We start from the raw sequence: 22776 nt of genomic DNA, 5'->3' as shown, positions 1-22776 counted from the left end.
CCCACCTTGGTAAAGTAAGGGAAGCACATTCTCATAGATCATCTTTGAAGCCAAACTTTGTCATTATCATTTCATAGCATTGTTTTAATTAAAGATGTTATTCTGCCAAATGGTTAAAACTGTGTAAAGTATTATGGGGCTTTGGAATGCTTGGGGTTGGTGGGGTCATTTAAGGGAGACTTCCTGAAGGAGATATATCCTGAAATGGGAGGATGGGTTCAATTCCCGGTTCTTCTACTACATGAATACCTGTGGGGTAAATAAATCATTTAACTTCTCACCTGACTCCCTCCCAACTCTGCATTTTCTTGTGGAAGGCAAACATCCAAGACCCATAGTTAAGCATTCCTGACTTGGCTAGCCTCTCATAATCTCTGAGGACTAGGGCTTTCTAAACATACCAGATTTACTGATATCTATCTGTAATTGGAGGGTGGGAAGGAGAGGAGTACAAGGAAGAGACCACTGCTCAGCCCCTCTTGAATAAACAAGAGTCAGAGCTATGCTAAGAGACTCAGCAGCTAGGGGGAGAGATGCAAAGGGGAAAGAATGCCTTCCAGAAGCCACAGAGCGAGGCTTGGCTTGCAGGCCCTGTACTCTGGTTGCCTAGGTGACCACCCAGGCTGGTACTTCCCACTCCAATGCTGGGGGGAGCATTTCTCGGAACCCACTGCCTCCTCATCAAGGTTGTTTTTGTTATTGTTTAGTTGTTTCTTTTGGGTCTGACTCTTCTTGATCCCATTTGGGGTTTTCTTGGCAAGGATGCTGGAGGGGCTTGCCATTTCCTTCTCCAGCTCATTGGACAGATGAGGAAACTGAGACAAACAGGCTTAAATTATTTGCCCAGGGTCACACAAGTAATAAGTGTCTGAGGCCAGATTTGAATGCAATAGCTGCACAAAAATTTGTGCTGGGGAGGCAACCCTCTCTATCCTCCATTTACTCTGCTAAGATTTAATATTCACATGAGAAACTGATTTAATGAAAATTCTTACTTTTACTGGAGTCACTTATAAGAATTCCAATGGTATTTAAACATAATTTTGGTAATGATCCAATAGATGCCTCTCCTTATTCTGCTGAACCACTCCTAGGGTCCCCAGGTATGCTAACAAAGCACTCAGATGAAATGAACTCAGCCCGAAGGATTCAGGTTTTCTCTTACAGGAGGACTGTTAAACAACTCAGTGGATGGCAAAGACAGGCTCTGATGTCACAAACCCAGTGGTCTTTGAACATCCCTTATTTGATACAAGGTGGTACAATATGGTACAGTGAATGGAGCCCTGGCCTGGAGATGAGAAGAGCTCAATGCAAATCTAGCTTCAGACACTAGCTGGGTGATCCTAGGCAAGTCACTTAACTCCTATTTGCCTCAGTTCTTCATCTGTCAAATAGGGGCACTCTAGAGAAGAAAACAAAAAATCTTTCCAGTCTTTGCCAAGGAAATTCCAAATGGGGTCTCAAAGAGTCTGAAATGATGGAACCACGATTAACAACTACAATAACATTTGATGTCAAAGAAGGGCTATGAATGTGTGGATGAAGGTGGTATGTTGGTGCTTTTATCAAGCAGTTTTTAAATATTTTGTTGTGTTAAGCTTACTAGTTTGGGGAAGGGAAAAAAAGATATTTTAGGAAATGAAAAAACTAAAAATATCAACAATTTTAATAGAATAAAATGAAGAGGTCCTTAGCTGTCTAGTATAGTTTAAATGTAGTTCTGCCTAGTTAAGGAGACTCTGTGAGTCCCCCATTCAGCTCCCATGTGAAACACAGGCCCTGCAGCAGCAGCAACACTCCAGTGAATCTAAATTAAAATTTAACTGGAAAATATTTAGCAAAAGTAAAAACATAATACAACACACATACCATGTTAATATATTATTTTTTTTAATTAAAAGCGCTACCTTATTAGGATCTATATGTAAAGTTTAGTGAATCCCATTTCTATTTGAATTTGATACCATTGGACTAGAAGACTTTTTGAGATCTTCTAAGGACTCAGGAATTCAAAGAATCAGGTTTTAAAGCCCTCTTCCTACAAAGATTTCCTATGTTCTAAGCAGCCAGAAGCAAAGTCAATATTTGATCCTGATCTACCAGTAGAAAGTGATAATAGATAGAATACTGAGTTCAGGGAACAACTAGTTTAACTGAAGAGTTCCATGAAGAGGAAAAATGTAAAATGTCTGACAGAGAGTTGAATCCAGTTTGTGAAAGCTTCTAAATGCTTAAACTGAGTGGATTTATCCTAGAGGCTAGATTTTTGATCAGGGGACTTACATGATCAGATCTGTGCTTTAGGAAGATAGTTTGGCAGTCATTTAAAAGAAAGATTGGGGGCAACTAGGTGGTACAGTGGATAGAGCACTGGGCCTAGAGTCAGGGGGACCACTAAATAATTACCTAATTGTGTGACCTTGGGCAAGTCACTTAACAACCCCATTGCCTTGCAAAAAAACAAATAAAAAAAGAGATTGGAGAGTGAACAGACTGACAGAGGGGAAGAGTAATTAATAGTTCATTGCAAAGTCTAAGTGAGAAAGAAAGATTATCTGGACTAGGGTGGTGAGAGTGGGTATAAGGAAAAGGATGTAAGAAATGCTGCAAATGATTGGATATGGATGCACAAAGGGAGGGAAGTGATGAGGAAAAGGCAAAGAAGTTAACACTGAAATTATAGACCTGGGGATCAAGAGGAATAATGATGCTTTCCACAAAAAAAAAAGAGAAAATTTTGTATTATAGGGATAAACCCAATAAGATCAAAGATGAAGCAAGGATGTCCATTATCACCATTATTCTTCAATATTACACTAGAAATGCTTGATATAGCACTAACACAAGAAAAAGAAATCAAAGAAATAAATACAGGAAAAAAAAGAAAAAACTATTACTTTTATAAATGATATAATTATTAATTTAGAAAACCCTAGAGTCAACCAAATAACTGGTTGAAACAACTTCCAAAAATAAACAGTATTTTTATATATTACCAGTAAAGATAGCCCAAAAGGAAGAGGTAGAAAGATAAAAGTCTATTTAAATAATTACAGACAGGATAAAATACTTGGGAGTCCATCTACCAAGTCACACATAGGAATGATATGAACACAATTACAAAATAGTTCACACAAATAAATATATATCTAAATAATTGGAGAAATATTTATTGCTCATCAGTAGGCTGACCCAATATAATAAAAAATGACAATGCTTCCTGAACTAATTTACTTATTCAGTGCTATATCAATTAAAAAGGTAGAAAAAATTTCATTTGTAGGAACATAAAACCAAGTATATCAAGGGAATCAATGAAAAAATGGGAAAAAAGAGGTCTTTATATTACCAGATTTCAGGCTATACTACAAAGTTGTAATCATCAAAACAATTTCGTACTGGATAAAAAAAATAGTGATTGATCAGTAAGATACACAAATCAAGTAAGAACAGTAAGATAGTACTTGATAAAATCAAAGTTCTAAGCTACGGCAAGAATTTACAATTTGACAAAATCTTCTGAGAAAGTAGTCTGACAGTAAATGGGTACAGACCAAGATCTCACACCATATATACCAAGATAAGCTCAGAATGGGTAATGATTTAGACATAAAGGATGACAAGCAAATTTGTAGAACATGGAACAAAGAAATTACCTGTTAGATCTATGTGAAATAGAGAGGTTCATGGGGGTAAATGAATAATTTTGATAATATAAAATTAAAAAGGTTTTGTATAAATAAAACCAAAAGAACTAAAATTAGAAGAAAAGCAGAAAATGGGAAAAGATGGGAAAATCTTTATAAGTTTCTCTGATAAATGGTCAAAGGAAATGAACAGGCAATTTCCAGAGGAAGAAATATAATCTATTAATAATCATATAAAAATGCTCTATCTCACTAGTAATTAGATAAATGCAAAACATTCATAGATAAAACTTCAAATATATTCAAATATATTCATTTTGTTAAGATACAGAAGGAAAATGACAAATGCTGGAAGGTATGTGGGAAAATAGACAAACTAATACACTATTGTAGTGGAACTCTGATCTAGTCTGACAATTCTAGAAAATAATTTGAAATTAACACCCAAAAAGCTATTAAACTATGCACATCCCTTGACACAGCAATACCACAACTATACTCCAAAGAGATCAAAGAAAAAGGGAAAAGGTCTATATAGATAAAAAATATTTATAGCAGCTCTTTTTGCGGTAGCAAAGAATTAGAAACTGAAGAAATGCTATCGTTTTGGGGATTACTAAACATATGGTATATGAATATAAAGGAATACTACTGTGTTATAGGAATAATTAAGGGGTTAGTTTTAGAAAATTCTGGAAGGACATATGAAGTGATACAAAGTGAAGGGAACAGAACAATTTACACAGAAATAGCAGAATTGTAAAGATAATTAACTGTGAAAGACTTAGTAACTGATCAACCCAATGACTCACAACCTCTCCAAAGGATTCAGTAAAAAAAAAAAAGTCTACCTCCAGATGGAGAACAAATTGAAGCATATTTTCCTATTTATCTTTTTTTTCTTCCCAGAACATGACTTATGTGGAAATTAGTTTTTGCATGGCTTCATATTTAAAATGACTTTTGTATTTCTTGCCTCTTCAAAGAGTGTGGCAGGGGTGGGAAGAGGGAAAGAATCTGGAACAGAAAATAAAATAAAACCAAATGGGACAAAAAAACAAAAAATAAAAAACCAGGGAAGTTTGAAAAACCAGTGAGTTGGAGGGTAGTCCAAAAGGAAGATAAGTTGCATTTTTGACATTCTGGGTTTAAGATTTTAGTCACTAAGAGTGGAACAGGTAAAGATAAACAGGGAGGATATTGGAGACTTGGGGAAAGTTGAAGACTACAGAACAGACCAGGGAAAAGAAAGTCAATAGTACACTTTGACTAAAACATAGTGTGAATGAGAAAGTGAATCAATCATAAAATAAACTGGTAATTGTTAAGTAGGAACCAGATTATGGAAGATCTTAATTAAGGAAATTTGAATCTCATTCTTTGATGGTGGAGAGCTAATAAAGAATTTTGAGCATAGGAGTGATATAGTAAGAAACAATGTTTCAGGAAATTACTTTGTAACCTTTGTAGGTTGAAAGAGGGAAGAAAGAATTATTTTATAAATTGAGTAAATTTTTCAAATGTATCTAATCTTATCTCTCCAAGTAATTCATAAATCCTGGAAGACTAGGACCATGTTTTATTGATTTCTATCCCTTATAATTCCCTGTGCAGACTCTTCAATATGTTTGAGGAAAAACTGAGTGAACTAAAACTGATCTGCCTCCTCTAAGTTTGCTGTCTCCCATCTCCGCTTCCTATAGACAAAGTACAGTCAATCCAAAGTACAACTAAAAGATTAACAAACTGTGCTACTTATTCTGTATATTTGAATGTGTCTGCCAAGGGTTTAGTACTTTGTTCTTATATTCTCCCAAATCCTTGTGGAGAGCTAAGCAAATTGTACATGATTGTGATGGAATACTATTTTTTTATAAGAAACAACAAGTTGAATGCTCTCAGAAAAACATGAAAAGACTTAATTGATGCAAAGTGAAGTGAGCAGAACCAAAAGAACACTGTACACAGTAACAACTAACTGTATAATTATCTACTGGGCTTAAATCACCCATTTTCATCAATACAATGATTCAAGGCAAAGCTGAAGGATTTAGATAAAAGGTGCTATTCATCTCCAGAGAAAGAACTGGTGGAGTCTGAATGAAGATCAAAGATACTTTTTTTTTGTGTTTTTTTTTGCAAGGCAAGCCTACACAGCTAGGTAATTATTAAGTGTCTGAGGTCATATTTGAACTCAGGTACTCCTGACTCCAGGGCTGGTGCTCTATCCACTGTGCCACCTAGCCACCCCAAAGATACATTTTTCTTAACTTTATTTTTCTTGGGGTTTTTTTTTGGTCTGTATTTTTCTTCAGAGTGTGATTTACATGGAAATGTGTTTTATATGACTACACATATATAAACCACGTTAAATTGCTTGTCTTTTGAATGAGGGGGAGAGGAAAGGGAGAAAAAGAATTTGGAACTCAAAATTTGAAAAAAGAATGCTAAAATTGTTTTTTTCATATTATTGGTAAAAAAAAAATTAAATAAATACTTATGGAATCAACTGATCCCTCTATTAACAACACCACAGGGGTAAATAGGGATATATCTAGAGCAAGAAAAGAAAAAAGAAATAAATATGTTTTTAAGTGCCTACCAAACACTTTACATACACTATCTTATAGGAGGTAAGTAGGGTTTGAGCTCAGCTGATCTAAAAATTCTAAGAGGTAGAAATGAAGAAAAGCACTCCAATGGGAAACAAGGGACAGGAGGGGCACAATCTATACCAATGTGTAGGAGATGGAATCTTGTGGATTGACTAGAAACTAAAGGGTGGGAATGGAAAACAGTCTGGAATATAGTATGAAGCCAGATAAGATCAAACTTTATCCAGAGGTTCTGGCTGCCAAGTTGAGGACATTTTCCCCCTATTGTCATTCCCCCTCCCTCTTGTTTGATCGGGGTGCTACTTTCAGGATATTTGAACTCTTAAATTCTTCTCAGTTAATTACTAACTTACTCCTTACTCCTTTTAAAATTATTCTCCATCCTTGTAAAGAACTTCATGTTTTTCTGAATTTAATTTGGTGATACAAGCAAGTAATCCCCGCCACAATAGGCTATGCTGAATTGGGTATCAGAACTAAGAAAGGTATTAATATGATGAGCTACACGGAACTGAATGATCACCATAAAGAAGGATCCAGAACAAGTCAAAGCTCCTAGACCAGCCATCACTAACCCTTGCACTTCTAGCCTGAACAATATGGTGAGATCTAATCTATCTCTTTAAAAAAAAAAATTACAATAAGCTAAAATTGCAGAAAAATTTTTTGTTCTTTGAGGGTTCCTAAGAGTTATAAAACACTGCATTTATCATCTTTCATGTATTTCTTTGTTTTAATTCTGGCAACTGTAATGTCATATGACAAACCTCACCTTTTAGGAAAGGGGTTAATAGATGGTCAGTTAAGAGCAAATTTGTTTACCAAAGGTCAATCTTCTATTCAGGAGACAAACTTTAAGTAAAAGTTATTTCTAAAAGCTAGCCAGGGACAAGAAAATATAGTGAACAAATAAATGTTGTGTTTATATTCAAGCAGTGTTGTTTTTTTTTTCCCCCTTTAGTCCCAGTAGCTCTCTGGGACCCTTGAACATAATTGGTTTTTTTTTTTAGGTTTTTGCAAGGCAAATGGGGTTAAGTGGCTTGCTCAAGGCCACACAGCTAGGTAATTATTAAGTGTCTGAGACAGAATTTGAACCCAGGTACTCCTGATTCCAAGGCCAGTGCTTTATCCACTACTCCACCTAGCTGCCCCATAATTGTTGTTTGATAACAATTGTTGAATTGATTTGAAATGCAGGGTGAAATGGTCTTACCTTCTGGCCAGCCCAAAGTCGATGATTTTAATTTGGTTTCCCATCTGATTTACACATAGTATGTTCTCCGGCTAGGAAAGACCAAGAAGAGAATTTGACAGATGGCATATGGTGAATGAAGCACTCAATTCAGCCTACTTAACTGTTGCTACACAAAACAGTTTACTGAGTGACTAGATGTGTTAGGACAATGGTTCGTGGATCTCAACTTTTCAGGGGGTTGTAATTATTTTCATATTAGTGCTAATATATTTTAATTTCTAATACAGTAAATGCTGAGAGGTAAAGTCAGTGGTGTGCTGGTAATCAGTTCTCAGAAAACAAAATGTACATACAACACAATTTTAACTTTAACCTGCACTAATAACATTTTTTCCATCACTTTCTTAAATCTTGACAATCAATAAAAGAATAAATCAAGTCCTAATTTGTGACATTTGAGATTTTAAAGGTGAAAATGCTCACACTGAAAGTTTAACAATTGTTTCTCCCAAGCTAGTTCAAAATGTCCCCAGCATATCCTTGGATATATAAAATCCACATAAACAAATACTCTTTTGGGATGATCCTTAATAATTTTTAAGAGTTAGAATAAAGACAGCAACTCATCCCAGAGACAGAGCCTATGGAATCTGAACACAGACTGAAGTATACTTTTTTTTTCTCTCTCACCATTCTTGAATTTTCTCTATCTTTCTTGGGGGGAGAGGGGTTTATCTTTACTTTCACAACAAGATTACTGTAACAATATAAAATAAATAAACCAGAAAAAAAATAATTTTTCAGAGTGGAAATTGTTAAGATGGCCTAATATAGAAGCCCTGGATTCCTTACTATGTCCCCTTACTAGGTGGCTGACCCAGGAGCTGAAGTCAAAGCAATCTTGGACAAGGTCCAGTATTCCAGGTGTGGTGTGGCAGCCAGCCAGTTAGCCTGGCTGAGAAGCCCTGAGAAGCCAGGGTGCCTGGGATTCACATCCCAAGAATAGGGTTTAGGACTAGGAACTGGGAATGTATTCTAGAGGAAGGAATCAAGTCAAGCTGTGTGTATTTTTTTATAGCATGCTTTGTACAACAAGGCAATTCCATTGTTATAATTTTGCAAACTTTATTTGATTTCTTGACTGATAGTTTTCATATTATTAAATTTTCTATATATAAATGTTGATGTACTGATAGGTTCTGTATTAGTGAATTTTACAAACGTGCAGATAGAACTTTTAATATGAGAATTCTGTCATTACCAGAATGCTACCATCTAGTAAAAATATTCATATTTTACTTTGGCATTCAAATTGACATAGACTATTTGCTTACAGGAACTGGAGTAAGTTGTTTATATATTTGCTTTATACTTTTGGGGTAAAAAACCTTTGTCAAAGGAATGCAGAATGAGTTTGAAAAGGATAGGAACTGTTGATTTATGGAAAAACTGAAGGATGCAGAGGATAAATGGATAAACAGTATCATGGAAGTAACAAACATGAACTTGGACAGATGTAAGGAGATAATGGAGGATAGAAGAATCCATATGCTATGGTCCATAAGATCATCAACATAAAATGACTGAAAGACAGACACAAAAAGGGTAACCATGATTTGGGCAGTTAGGTGGCACAGAGAACAGAGTGCCAGGCCTAGAGTTAGAAAAACTCATCTTCTTGAATTCAAATCTGGCCTTAGACACTTACTAGTTGTGTAATTCTAAGCAGGTCACAAACCGTTTTGCTTCAGTTTCCTTAACTACCAACTGAATTGGAGAAGGAAATGACAAACCATTCTAGTTTCTTTGCCAATTAAACACAAATGGGTCTTGAGGAGTAGAACACAACTAAACAACAGACAACTACTAAACTACATTCATATATAATATTATTAGGCTTTTAAGAATGGTTTTTACATTTTTAAAATAAAATAAAACTTAATTTTAAAATACAAAAACCATTCCTAACTGAAACTGTACAAAAACAGACAGGGGTAGCTAGGTGGTTTAAGGGATAAAGCACCCGCCCTGGAATCAGGAATACCTGGGTTCAAATCCTGTCTCAGACACTCAATAATTACCTGTGTGGCCTTGGGCAAGCCACTTAACCCCATTTGCCTTGCAAAAAACCTTAAAAACAAGCAAACAAACAGACAATGAACTGGATTTGGTTCTAGGACCATATTTGTTGAGTCCTATTTTATTTTATTTTTATTTATTTTTTTTTAGGTTTTTGCAAGGCAAATGGGGTTAAGTGGCTTGCCCAAGGCCACACAGCTAGGTAATTAAGTGTTTGAGACCGGATTTGAACCCAGGTACTCCTGACTCCAGGGCCAGTGTTTTATCCACTGTACTACCTAGCCACACCAACTGTGCCACCTAGCTGCCCCAATTCCTATTTTAAAGGTCTGTGTAAACCAAAATTCTAAATAACAGTAAACTTCTTGCAATCTGTATTGAGTGAAGTGGCTTCTGAGTCACTTCTAAGCCAGTCTTCCTCTCTAGAGGACATGTAGGTATTATAGAGCACTGAGTCGGGAGTCAGAAAGTATTGATTCATTTCAACAGACCCTCCCATCACCCCTTTTTAGGTCATGGACCTAAATTCAAATAAAACCTCAAACAATTATTAGTTGTATGAACCCAGGCAAATCACTTAACTTTTGTCTGCTTCAGTTTCCTCAGCTATAAAAGGGCACAATAATGCTACCTTTCAGGGTGGTTGTGAGAATCAAATGAGATAATATTTGTAAAGTGCTTACTTAATCCAGTGTCTAGAACATAAGAGGAATTATATAAATGCTTATTTCCTTCCTTTCCCTTTCTCTGCCCTATAATGTTATCTGGGAAAATGGAACTACAGAGACACAGATATTTCTGGAATCTGGAGAATCTGAAGAAGTCAAAATTCCTTAGATAGGACCAGAGGGGCTAGGGATGAAGCAAGGTTAGACTAAAAGCTTTTTGAAATCAACTTAGTAAGTTTAGCAAATTAGCATGGGAGTTTTCTTTCTTTAGAAAAACATTAGCTTTATCTCTCAGGAGAGATATAATGCCAGCCCCATACCACAGTTCTTAGTGAGTTCCTCTGAACAATGAATAAAAAACAAAGAACAATGAACTATCCTCCTCTGGGATCCATCCACAAACTGCATTATTACATAGTAGGCTACTAGTTAATGATAAAGGTGGAGACTGGAACCCAGGTTAAGAACACCCTCTTCTCAGAGGTGGCTAGGTGGTGTAGTGGATAAAGCACTGCCCTGGATTACCTAGCTGTGTGGCCTTGGGCAAGCCACTTAACCAGGTTTGCCTTGCAAACACCTTCTTCTCTCTACACAGTCTTAGCCATCCTTGTTATTGTTACTATTCAGTTGTTTCAGTTGGATTCAATTCTTCAAGACACCATTTGGGATTTTTTCTGGCAAAGATATTGGAATGTTTTGCCAATTCCTTTTCCAGTTCATTTTCAGATGAGGAAAATAAAGCAAACTGGGTTAAGTGACTTGTCCAGGGTTAATCAGACACACTAAGTGTCTGATGTAAAATTTGAACTCATCTTTCTGACTTCAGGCTCTATTTACCTTCTTGGTACTATCTGAATTATAAATTGACACCTTATTGAGAGCCCCCCTCTCAAAACAGGGAGCACAATAACTTTTCCCTTTCCACTCCTCAATTCACTTCTAGTTTAAACAAAAAGGAAAGCAGATAAGGCTGAATCATGGTCTATTATTAACAGGATTGACCACCCTTGGTTCAGTAGTGACTAGTCTGTCCCTTGAAAAAAGTATATTCCCACTGACCTTTACATGTGGTAAGACTAAGAGTGCAAAAGACATGATGCTGCCTGCAATCCTTGACAGCTTTGGATGGGGCTTCAGGAGGGAGGTAAAGATATGAAATCTGATTAGAGTGGAAGTAGGATAATTGTTTTAGAATTGGAAGACACCTCAAAGGCCTTCTTATCCAACCCCCTTCTTTTACAGATAAGGAAACTGAAGGCCAGAGAGAATAAGTGCTTTGTCCAAGGTCTACTATAGCTGTGAGTAAGTCACTGCTCAGCTTAAAGATACTGCGGCTTTCCTGAGGATTCATTCTTTGGGATTTCTCAGATAGGCAATAGGGCCAGTTAGCAGCTCTGTTCCTTCCCTCACTGGCCAGAGAAGAGGCAGTGTTTTTTCTCTTTCTCTCCAGAAAAGGTCATCTGATTCTCTCTCTTATTCTTGGGAATACCTGAGTGCCTGGCCCTATAGAGTTACTGTTAAGAATTACATTCTCAGTTTATACAAGTTGTTAAAGTTTTTATATATTTGTACTGGACTAGGAGTTTCCCCTAGGTCCATGCATGTGCTAGTCCTCATAAATCAATCTCTCTGTCTCTGTCTCTCTCTTCCTCTCTGTCTCTGTCTCTCTGTCTCTCTATCTCTGTCTCTCTGTCTCTGTCTCTGTCTGTCTGTCTGTCTCTCTGTCTCTGTCTCTCTCTCAGTCAAGCAAAATTGATATTTTTTTTTATTTAATAGGGCTCAATCAAACTATGATTTACATCTAAAAAATCCAAAGTTACTAGCTGGAGTCCTAAATCCTTTCCCAGAGGGAAAATAATGACAGGAAATCTGAGGAAATAAGGCACAGTGGATGAAGTCAGGAAGACCTATGTTCAAATCCAGCCTCAGACAGTTAACTAGCTAGGTAACTCCAGGCAAGTCATTTAAACTTCTGTAAAATGGGGATAATAATAATAGTACCTCCCAGGTATCTCCCTGGGTTGTTGTGAGGAACAAATGAGATAATTATAAACTGCTTGGCACATAGAAAGTAGTATATGCTAACTATAACTATTATTATGATATTTAATAAGGTTTCCTAATGCAATATAATATTTGAAATGAGGACCTTCAAATCCTGTCTCAGAGATTTATATTTATTGTTGGTGTTGACTTATATTTATATATTGTTATAGGCAGCTAGATGATATAGTGAATAAAGTGCAGAGCCTGGAATCAGAAAAACTTATCTATGTGAATTCAAATCCAGCCTTAGATACTTAACAGATGGGCAATCCTGGGCATGTCACTTAACCCAATGTGCTCCATTCCTCATAAGTAAAATGAGCTAGAGAAGGAAATGGCAAACCACTCCAGGATCTTTGCCAAAGAAATCCAAAATGGGGTCAAAAAGAATAGGACATAACTGAACAACAACAGGTTATATATACAGATCTGTATGATCTTAGGCAAGTCATTTAACCTCTTTCCCATATATGAAATGAAGATATGAAGCAACTACTTCACAGAGTTTTTCATGAGGATTGAATGAAATTATATATATATAAAGTGTTTTGCAAACCTTAAAGAGCTTTATGAATGCTAGTTGTTGGTTTTGTTGTTGTTGGTTTATTTGGATCATAGAAAAAAAACTAAAACAATCTGAGTCAAGATCTTGAGATTTCATTCTTTCTATAGGGTAGGGGTGGGGAACAACCTGCTCTTGACCTACAAAATCATTTGGCCTGGCCACCACAGGCGGGACTAGAAATTCAATAAATCTAGGAACTTTTTGAAGTGAATTAATTAAATGTTTGGCCACATAGAACAGGCTAATTTTTTAAGTTGATAATTTTCTATGATGTGAGAATGTTATAAATATCCAAATGGCCCTTGGTAGAAAAAAGATTCCCTATCATAGGGAGAGGCAGCAGGGAAGTAAATCTTGACTACTCCTGAGGAAAAGATACAGCTTTGATACATTTTAAACTTTTGAGGAAACAATGCCTTTCCCTAAATCCCTTTCCTTCCCTTTTCAACAGCCTATCACACTTCTGTTAGGAAACTATAAAAAGTTAAGGACAAATTCTAACATCCTGAAAATGGATTAAGGGGAGTAACCAGGCTTAGAGCTGTAATATTGGTAAAGTGCTTGCCTATAGCTACCTTTGAGCAGGCTGAATGGTTTAGGAAATGATTCCAGGACATTTAAGTGACTCTTGTTCAGAATGATGAAGCAAACCATTAACTGAGCTATTACCTAACTTCTAAACCCTTGCTCAATCTTAATTGTGAAATTTTGCTTCTTGTTTGAGGGTTTTATAAATTATAACCCCCAACAGCTGCCTTGAGTAACTGCCAATCTTAGGCTCTTTCCCAAAGCAGAAATGTTTGAATGAGTTTCATTTAAATGAATAAAAGGCTGACTTGTTCCTAAAATACAGAATATTCTACTACCCTCAAGAAGCCAGACCAAGATTCCAAGAATATTGAGGTATATTGGAAAAAGATTGAGTGGCCAAAGAAATGTGTGTTCTAGTCTAGTCCCTGACATCATTTAGTAGGTAAATTTGGGCAAAGCATTTATCCTCTCAGTGTCCTCCTAGATAAAAGGAGGGGATTGGATTTGCTGGCCCCTGAGGTCCCTTTATTGACATTTCTGGATAATTTAATCATTTAACTCATTAAGATCAATCCTTACTGACCTTAAGGTCCAGATGCAGAATGTAATGCTGGTGCAGGTAATGAAGGCCCTCACAGATCTGTTTGGTGAATAAGACAGCATCCAACTCCGTCAGGTGGTATTTTTCATCTGTGATACGATCAAATAGTTCACCACCATCAACACTGCAAATTCAAGCAAGAACAGGGTTTGCCAATGAGTTTCCAAGAGGATTCTGTTGTAATCATCCCTATCTCCACTTACAGCAAGAGATCCAATAACAATGAGGTTGCAGTGGCTAAAAGAGGGCTATATTTAGATATTAAAAGGCGGCTAGGTGGTCCAGTGGATAGAGCACCGGCCCTGAGTTCAAATTTGGTCTCAGACACTTAATAATTACCTAGCTGTGTGGCCTTGGGCAAGTTACCTAACCCCATTGATTTGCAAAAACCTAAAAAAAAGGCTATAGAAGAAAAGGAAGAGAAGAAGCACTTATTGTCTATTGAGTACTGTGCTAAAGTATCAGAAGTACTGTGCTAAGAGATCAAAAGACTGATTTTGACTTTACCTGTGGGACTATGAGCAAGTCATAACCCCACTCCTAGCTCAGGTTTCCTCCTTTATGAAATGTGAGAGCTGCTGAGAAGCAAAAGAAAAGAACAAAAAGTCCCATATATACTAAAATATTGATAGAAGCCCTTTTTTGCATGGTAGCAAAGAACTGGAAACAAAATTGATGTTTATCAGTTGAGAATGGTTTTTAAAAATGGGCATAGGTGAAGATAATAGAATATTTTCCATATGAAGAATTCAGAGTATGAGACTGATATAGAATGAAGTGAAACAACCATATACAAGACACTCAACAAGTAAATGGAAAAAACAAAATATAAAAATAAAGAATCTATACTAATCATAACCAAGAAGTCTGGCCTTAGGGAAGAATTGAGAAAATTCACTTTTCTCTTTCTTTGCAGAGGTGAGAGATTGGGTGAGGATCATTACATAACACTGCCAGATTCAGCTGATATATTGGTTGGTTTTCCTGAAACTGTTTGATTTTTTTCTCTTTTTTCATTCATTGTAGATTATAATTTCTTTGAGGGTTAAGGGCTGACTTTTGACTCTTTTTGTATAAGCTATAATAAGAGAGTCAGGCACACAGTAAACATTTATAAGGTGTATGATTCTTTGTTACGAGGGATGATTCACCCACCAGGGTAGGGATGGGGAACCTTTTTTCTGCCAAGAGCCATTTGGATAGTTATAATATCATTCTAGGAGCATACAAAATTATCAGCTTAAAAATTAGCATGTTATATTTGGCCAAACTCCTTAAAAGTTCCAGGATTTATTGAGTTTCAAGTGCCACCTATGGTTACCTTGGCAGTGCCAGACGAAATGATTTCACAGGTCCCATAACAACCTACCAGTGGAATGTTGCCCCTGCACTAGGGGTTGGGGAAGGGATCTGTTCATAAGTGAAGTTACTGTAAAAGTGAAGTTACTGTAAAAGCAAGATATAATTTAAAATGTCTTTAAAAAGAAGCAGGGAGGGGGGTGGGCATGAAGGCAGGAATTCCCAGAAATTGCTTCCCCAAAAAACTCCAAAAGCTGTCAAATTATGATCCTAGTCAAAATCTGGAGTGGGGGGGAATTCACAGAAAGATTAAGTGATACAACTTCCTAGTCCAAGACAAGTTAGAAGATCTCTGAGACAGGTCTGTTCTACCAGGATCAGGGGTTGGAAAAAGCCACAGTGTAGCCACAGCACACCAGGCCAGGTGCCTGGGTCCCTGACAGAAGGGGTGGTTTAATCACCAGGGACAACCAGAAGGGGTAGTTAGAGAATTCTGCCACACCAGAGTGAGTGTGGAGCAGAGCTCTGGCCTCAGAGAAGCCCTGCGGTGAGAACCTGCAGAGGCAGTCAGCAGAGCCACCCAGCACAGCCAGAGATCTCAACCCATAAAAGATAAGGGGGTTGGGGTTTATGCAGAAATCTCTCTGCTCTCCCTGGGGCAGGACTCTGCTCTTTGCCCACACTCAGATCTAGGTTACAGTTTGGGCTTCCGCACTACCATAGCCAAGCAGGGACCATCCTTATAGCTCCAGGGCAGAGGGGAGGGCCTGTGGTCATCCATATACTAGAGCCTCTCATAAGACTTTGGAGGAATTAAGATCACGGTGGGTTGTCCCAAAACTACCCCAAAGCCTTGGAAGTGCAATAAATCAGTCATAGGCTGAGGAAATGAGCAAACAACAGAAAAAGAAAAATCACACCATAGAAAATTATTTTGGTACCATGGAGGATCAAAATACTCAGATGATGACATCTGTATTCAAAACCACCAAGAGAAATAGAAAATGGATTCAGGCTCTGGATGAGCTCAAAAAAGACTTTGAAAAGCAATTATGGGAGGAACAGGAAAAATTGGGAGGAGAAATGAGAGCGATGCAGATAAATCATGAAAACCAAGTCAGCAGCTTGGTGAAAGAAATACAAAAAAATGCTGAAGAAAATAATAGGATAAAAAACAGTTTAGGCCAAATGGAAAAAGCAACACAAAAGGCAAATGAGGAGAGGAATGCCTTAAAAAGCAGAATTGGCCACTGGAAAGGGAGATAAAAAAGCTCTCTGAAGAAAATAACTCCTTCAAATGCAGAATGGAACTAAAGGAAGCTGATGACTTTGCAAGAAATCAGGAAGAAATACAACTGTACCAAAAAAAAATTAGAAGAAAATGTGAAATATCTCATTGGAAAAACAACTGACCTTGAAAACAGATCCAGAAGAGATAATTCAAAAATTATTGGGCTACCTGAAAGTCACAACCAAGATAAGAGCCTAGACTTGATTTTTCAAGAAATAATATAGCAAAATTGCCCTGAGATCCTAGAAGCAGAGGATAAATTAGAAATAGAGGGAATTCACCAGTCACCTACTGAAAGAGATCCCAAAAGAAAAACTTCCAGGAATATTATAGCCAAACTCCAAAACTTCCAAGTCAAAGAGAAAATACTAAAAGCTACCAGAAACAAGCAATTCCACTACTGTGGCTCTATAGTTAGAATTACACAGGATCTGGCAGCATCTACATTGAGGGCTCATAGGGCTTGGAATATGATATTCCGGAAGGCAAAAAATCTTGGTTTACAACCGAGAATCAACTACCCAGCAACAATGAACATCCTCTTTCAAGGGAAAAGATGGACTTTCAATGAAAAGGGGACTTTCATACTTTCCTATTGAAACAATCAGAGTTGAACAGAAAGTTTTATCTCCAAGTACAGGATTCAGGGGAACCATAGAGGGGGTGGATGAGAAGGACTAATTATGAGGAACTTAATGATGTTGAACTGCTTGTATTCCTGCATGGGAAGAAGATACTGATAACTCATATGAACTTTCTCATTTATAAGAGCAGTTAGAAGGAACAAACCTATGCATTCTACTCTTTGTAGGTAGCCTTGGGAAATTGGAAATAGAAAAAAAGCAGTCACAACCATCCAAAGAATTTTTCTATTATCTAATAAACATGTTGATTATTCAAGTCCTTTTTAGCCCTGGAAATCACAAGTCATCTAGAATTTCCTGTAATTTCAAATTTCTGATCTAGCTCTGCCTGAAGGAGCTTTACTAACAACTACTCCATTTACCAAACTTTGTTTATAGAGAATAGGATGCTGAGGGCACAGAGATGAAGAACAACTTGCTCTAGATCACATAGCAAGTTATTTCTTATTCAGTCATTTGGTAAAATCTGACTCTGTAACTCTGTGGACCATAGCATAGAAGGTACTCTGTTCATATTACAACACAGTCCATGGAGTTTTCTTGGCAAAGATACCGGAGTTGTGCCATTTCCTTTTCCAGTTAAGTTGACAGATGAGGAAACTGAGGCAAACAGTGTTAAGTGACTTGTCCCAGGTGGAGATTAAAACCTGGGAGTTTTATATACTGAGCTACCTAGCTGCTTCATATAGCAAGAGGGTCAGGGCCAAAGAAAATTCATTGTCCTTCTTAAATCATCCATCTGAATATGTCACTCCTAGGATCAAAATCTTCAATAGCTCCTGACTGCCTTTAGGGATAAAATCTATTCTCATGATCCTGGCATTCAAAGCTTTCCATGATATGGCTCCAATTTATTTTTTCAAACCTTTCTCCCACTAATACTTTGGTGTGATCCCTCTACCAGCAAAATAGAACAAATCATCATTTTCCCAATATGCTCCATGATTTCTTCCATGTCTTTGCTAATTCTTTTTCATACCTTGAAAAATCCTTCTTTCTGTCTACTAAAACACTAACCATCTTCAAGACCCAGCTTAAATGCCATCTTCTATTTGGTGTGTTTTGTTACCATCCTAGCCATAAGTCATCTCTCCCTTCCTTAAACTTCATAATGTTTTATTCTTCCTTTAGTATTAACATCTAGTATAACCCCTTCATATTATAGATAAAGAAACCAAAGCACAGATAAGTAAAATTATTTGGCTGACTTTAGCATAGAAAATAAATGGCAGATCCAGAATCCAAACCTGTCCTCTACTTTGATATCCATCAACTTTCCTAGACCAGTAGGGTCAAACTCAAATAGAAGTAGAGGTCACCAAACTATATATAAGGATCCAGGTAGGTACATATTGACTTTGAAAACTACATAACATCATCTATGTTTTATTGAATTCTTGTTTATTTTGTCAAATATTTCCCAGTTCAATTCAGGCAGCATTTGACTGTTGCTGCAGGCCACCCAGGGATGCATATTTGATAACTTTACCCCAGACCATGGCTGGATAATTGATAATTCAAGGAAATAAATGAGTTATCAGGAGAAAGTTGAGTTCTGCCTTGAAAATGGTGGCTCTCTGGAAGGATTTGCATGAACTGATGCTGAGTGAGATGAGCAGAACCAGAAAAACATTGTACACCTTAACAGCAACATGGGGGTGATGATCAACCTCGATGGACTTGCTCATTTCATCAATGCAAAAATCAGGGACAACTTTAGGGTATCTGCAATCTATATCCAGAGAAAGAATTGTGAAGTTTAAACAAAGACCAAAGATTATCACCTTTAATTTTTTTAAAAAAGGTATCTTTATGTAATTTGCAATCCCTTACATTTTATTTTTTCCTTAAGGATATGATTTCTCTCTCAACACAATCAACTTAGATCAATGTATAGTATGGAAACAATGTAAAGACTATCAGATTGCATTCTGTGGGGGGGGTGGAGGGAGGGAAGCAAGATTGGGGGGAAATTGTAAAATTAAAAAAGCGATTAAAAAAAAAGAAAATGGTGGCTATGTTGTACAGTGTTTTTCCTGAGCTTCTGCCCATCATCCTACCTTCTCCCTTGGGATGATACTCACTATTCCATGACCAAAGTGAAACTATTTTTGCTCTCAAAGGCATCATAAAGCTGGATCAGATTCACATGGCTGAGTTGGTTCATGATGTTGACCTCATTCTTCACTTCCTCCTGGAGAGAAAGGCATTTTAGGCCCATGAGATGATAGAGATAATAAGCTAAACCACTGCTTAAAAATCTATTTCATACTCACATACACAACCCTCTTGCTTTCCATTTTTAGTTTTTGTTCTAGGTCTCCCTTCCTCTCTAGCTAGACTAGATTCTAAGATCTAAAAGAGATTATAGATTATCTAAGGCCAACCTTCCCTCCCTTTAGAGAAGAGATTCAGAGAATGATTTTCCCAAGGTCACATTCAATTACTAGTAGAGTCAGGTCAGGAACTTATATTTATTGACTCTCTTACTTTAAGATACTTCCTACTACCTGGTCAGAGTAAAGAGATCCCAAGATGTTTGACTAAGTGAATGTTTCCCAGATAATGTCTTTTTTGAAGAAGAAGGTAATTATGCTAAGTATCTTAAGGCAGGATTTAAATTCAGGTTCTCCTGACTTAAGAGCCCATGCTCTATCCATTGTGCCACCTAACTGCCCCCCCAAACATTTTTCAATCTGTGACAAGACACATTTCTGAACCTAAGGGCATATTCTCAGTAAGCAGTATTTATACCATCTGTCAAAAGACTCCTCTTTCAACTACATATGTAATAAAGGTTAATACTGCCCTTGTCTCTCACCCTCCTGGTCACAGAATGGCAGAGAGATTATTGTTGTTTAGTTGTGTAATCCCATGTGGGGTTTTCTTGGCAGAGATACTGGAGTGGTTCTTTTCCAGCCCATTTTATAGATGAGGAAACCAAGACAAATAAGGTTAAGTGACTTGTCCAAGGTCACAGAACTAATAAGTGTCTGAAGCCAGATTTGAACTCAGGGAGAGGAGTCTTCCTGATTCCAGGTCTGATGCTCTGTCCACTGGGTCACCCAGCTGCCTCTGACAGAAAGAGTCACAGGGACTCAAATAGAATAAGGTGATGGGTTTAGAGTTGGAAGGGACTTAGAGAAAGTCACCCAGTCACCCTGTCAGTGGCAAAAGTGGAATTCAAATCCAGGTCCTTTTGCTCCAAACAATATTCATTCCCACTGCACAGTACTGCTTCATTCTATGAATCAGAAAATAATCAGTGCCTCACTTTTATTTCAGTTCAATTCTTTTAAAAAGAAAGAAAGAAAAGGAAGGAAGGAAGGAAGGAAGGAAGGAAGGAAGGAAGGAAGGAAGGAAGGAAGGAAGGAAGGAAAAGAAAAATAACAATATAGAATCCATTCCTATTCAAACCACATATTCAGCTGAAGGTTTTTGCCAAACAAATAAATAAATGAACATTGGTCCAAGTCAAAAATAATTCAATTTTTAAAAAAATCAATGAGCACTACAACTCGATTCAGCATTCATAAGTTAGTACAATCCCTTCCATTTCTGTATTCCCATTTTTCTTTGTTTCAAGTCTCTTCAATAAGTAAGAAAGCCTGTAATCCTATGACTCTGGCCTTCTTGATGCTTCTCAGCCAAGGCACACCACTCCAGGCTTTGATTGGCTATCTCCCATGCCTGGAATGCTCCCCTCCTTCTCTCTGACCCCAGGCTTCCCTGGCTTCCACTGAGTCTCAGGACACACATTTAGAGAATCCCAACCTGTGATAGAGCCTTCCAAGCTTGTACTGGTCTGATCAGGCACAGGTGGACACACTAAAACTTGACCTCAACATAATGATGTCATTTTGATCCTCTCTGAGAATGAAGGAAACCACCACCAAGATTCCACCTTTTCCAAGAAAACTTTCCCAAGCCCCTTTAGACCTAGGCCTTTCCTCTGAGATTACTTTCAGTTGATCCTGCATGTGTCTTGTGCAGAGTCATTTGCATGATTGTCTCCCTGAATTAAACTTTGAGACCTCTAAGAACCTGGGGGGGGGGGGGGGGAGGGGGGCAGTGGTACTGTAGTGGTGGTATTGTAGGGTGTTCTTGTAGAAAAATCACCAGCCCTGGAGTCAAGAGGATCTGAGTTCAAATGTGACCTCAAACACTTGACACTTACCAGGTGTGTGACCTTGAGTAAGTCACTTGATCCCATTGCCTCTCCAAAACATAAATAAATAAATAAATAAATGAACAAACAAACAGATAAATAATCTCTCAAGTCACTTCACTTGGTCTAATGACAGCAAGACCCTTCACCATTCTCAATGTTTTCCTCATGAATTTCTCTAGATTATCAGTGTTTTTACCTAAAAGTGGTACCCAGAACTGAACAGACTATTTCATATGTGGTCTGAGCTTTGCATAGCAAAAACAGTTAGAATTTATATCATGCCCTAGAGTTTGCAAAACACTTTACAAATATTTCATTTCATTCTCATAAAAACCCTCAAGTTAGATGCTATGTATTATGAGGAAACTGAAGCAGGCAGAAGTTAAGTCACCTGTCCAAGGTCACTTAGTAAATATATAGGCAGGATTTAAATTCAGGTTTTCCTTATTCCAAGTTCCATATATTGCACCACCGACTTTCATAGTAAGAAGAACTACTGCCTCCCTGGACATTATGCCACTAATATGCCTAAGATTACACTATCTTTTTTGACAACTATGTCATCCTGTAGCTTCATACTGAGCTTGTAGTTTGCCAAGAACTTTCTATCCTTTTAAGAGGAACTTTTTAATCTATGTCACCACTATCTTGTACTTATAAAGTTGATTTTTTAAATCTTTGTATAAGATTCTAAATTTATGCTATTAAAACATAATTAATGGATAGCAGACATTAGAACATTACTGAATATAATTTTTTTTAAATTCATTTACTGCTTTTGAAAAATAAAATTTTATATGCTGTTTCTTGAAGAGCCACTAGGTGGTGCCATAGGGCAAAGATTACCAAACCTAGAATGGATCTAAAGTCAAATCCATTTTCAGACCCTTAGGAGCTGTGAAGGCCATAAGTCAAGTCACTTAACCACTGTCCGCCTCAGTTTCCTCTTCTGCAAAACATGGATAATAGTGGAACTGACTTTACAAGGGTATGTGAGGATCAGATCAGATAATTTCATACTACTTGGTAGTATATAGGAAGTACTATATGTTAGCCATCATTATTGTTGATGAGTTTAAATTAAAAACATTTGTAAATGTTTTCTTAATAAATTTAATTTTACTAAATTTAGCCCACTATTCATTCAAATGAAACAAGATTCTTACCATTCATTGATGTTGTTCCCTCCCAGCTTTGTGTCACATGTAAATTTACAGAATCAGAGACTTTGAGAAAGAGAAGGTGCTCAAGAGCCATCTAGTCCAACCCACACACCAGAGGAATCCCCACCATGATATATAACCAACAGGGGGCAGATGGAACGTCACCTTTGAGGAATGGCAGGAATGCCAGTTTCACTGGCCCACAGCATGTGAGATGAGATCAAATGTGCCTTGGAAAGGTAGGCAGGTGCTTTAACT

At 37.2% G+C, this 22776-nt stretch overlaps 1 protein-coding gene across 5 annotated transcripts in view; it reads right to left on the bottom strand.

Annotated features, from left to right (window-relative positions):
- The window catches only part of MYLK3 (myosin light chain kinase 3), an 88834-nt gene that overhangs the window by 5885 nt on the left and 60173 nt on the right, over window positions 1–22776 (bottom strand). For all 5 annotated transcript variants that reach the window (XM_074211429.1, XM_074211428.1, XM_074211427.1 and 2 more), the window contains 3 exons: window positions 19269–19378; window positions 13933–14074; window positions 7479–7549 (listed from right to left, as the gene is read on the bottom strand). In XM_074211429.1, coding sequence (XP_074067530.1) covers window positions 7479–7549; window positions 13933–14074; window positions 19269–19378 — 323 coding nt within the window. The remainder of the gene's footprint in view (window positions 1–7478; window positions 7550–13932; window positions 14075–19268; window positions 19379–22776) is intronic.

The sequence above is a fragment of the Macrotis lagotis genome, chromosome 1, assembly GCF_037893015.1.
Source record: "Macrotis lagotis isolate mMagLag1 chromosome 1, bilby.v1.9.chrom.fasta, whole genome shotgun sequence".
NCBI lineage: Eukaryota > Metazoa > Chordata > Mammalia > Peramelemorphia > Peramelidae > Macrotis > Macrotis lagotis.
This window is presented reverse-complemented; position numbering and strand designations above follow the sequence as displayed.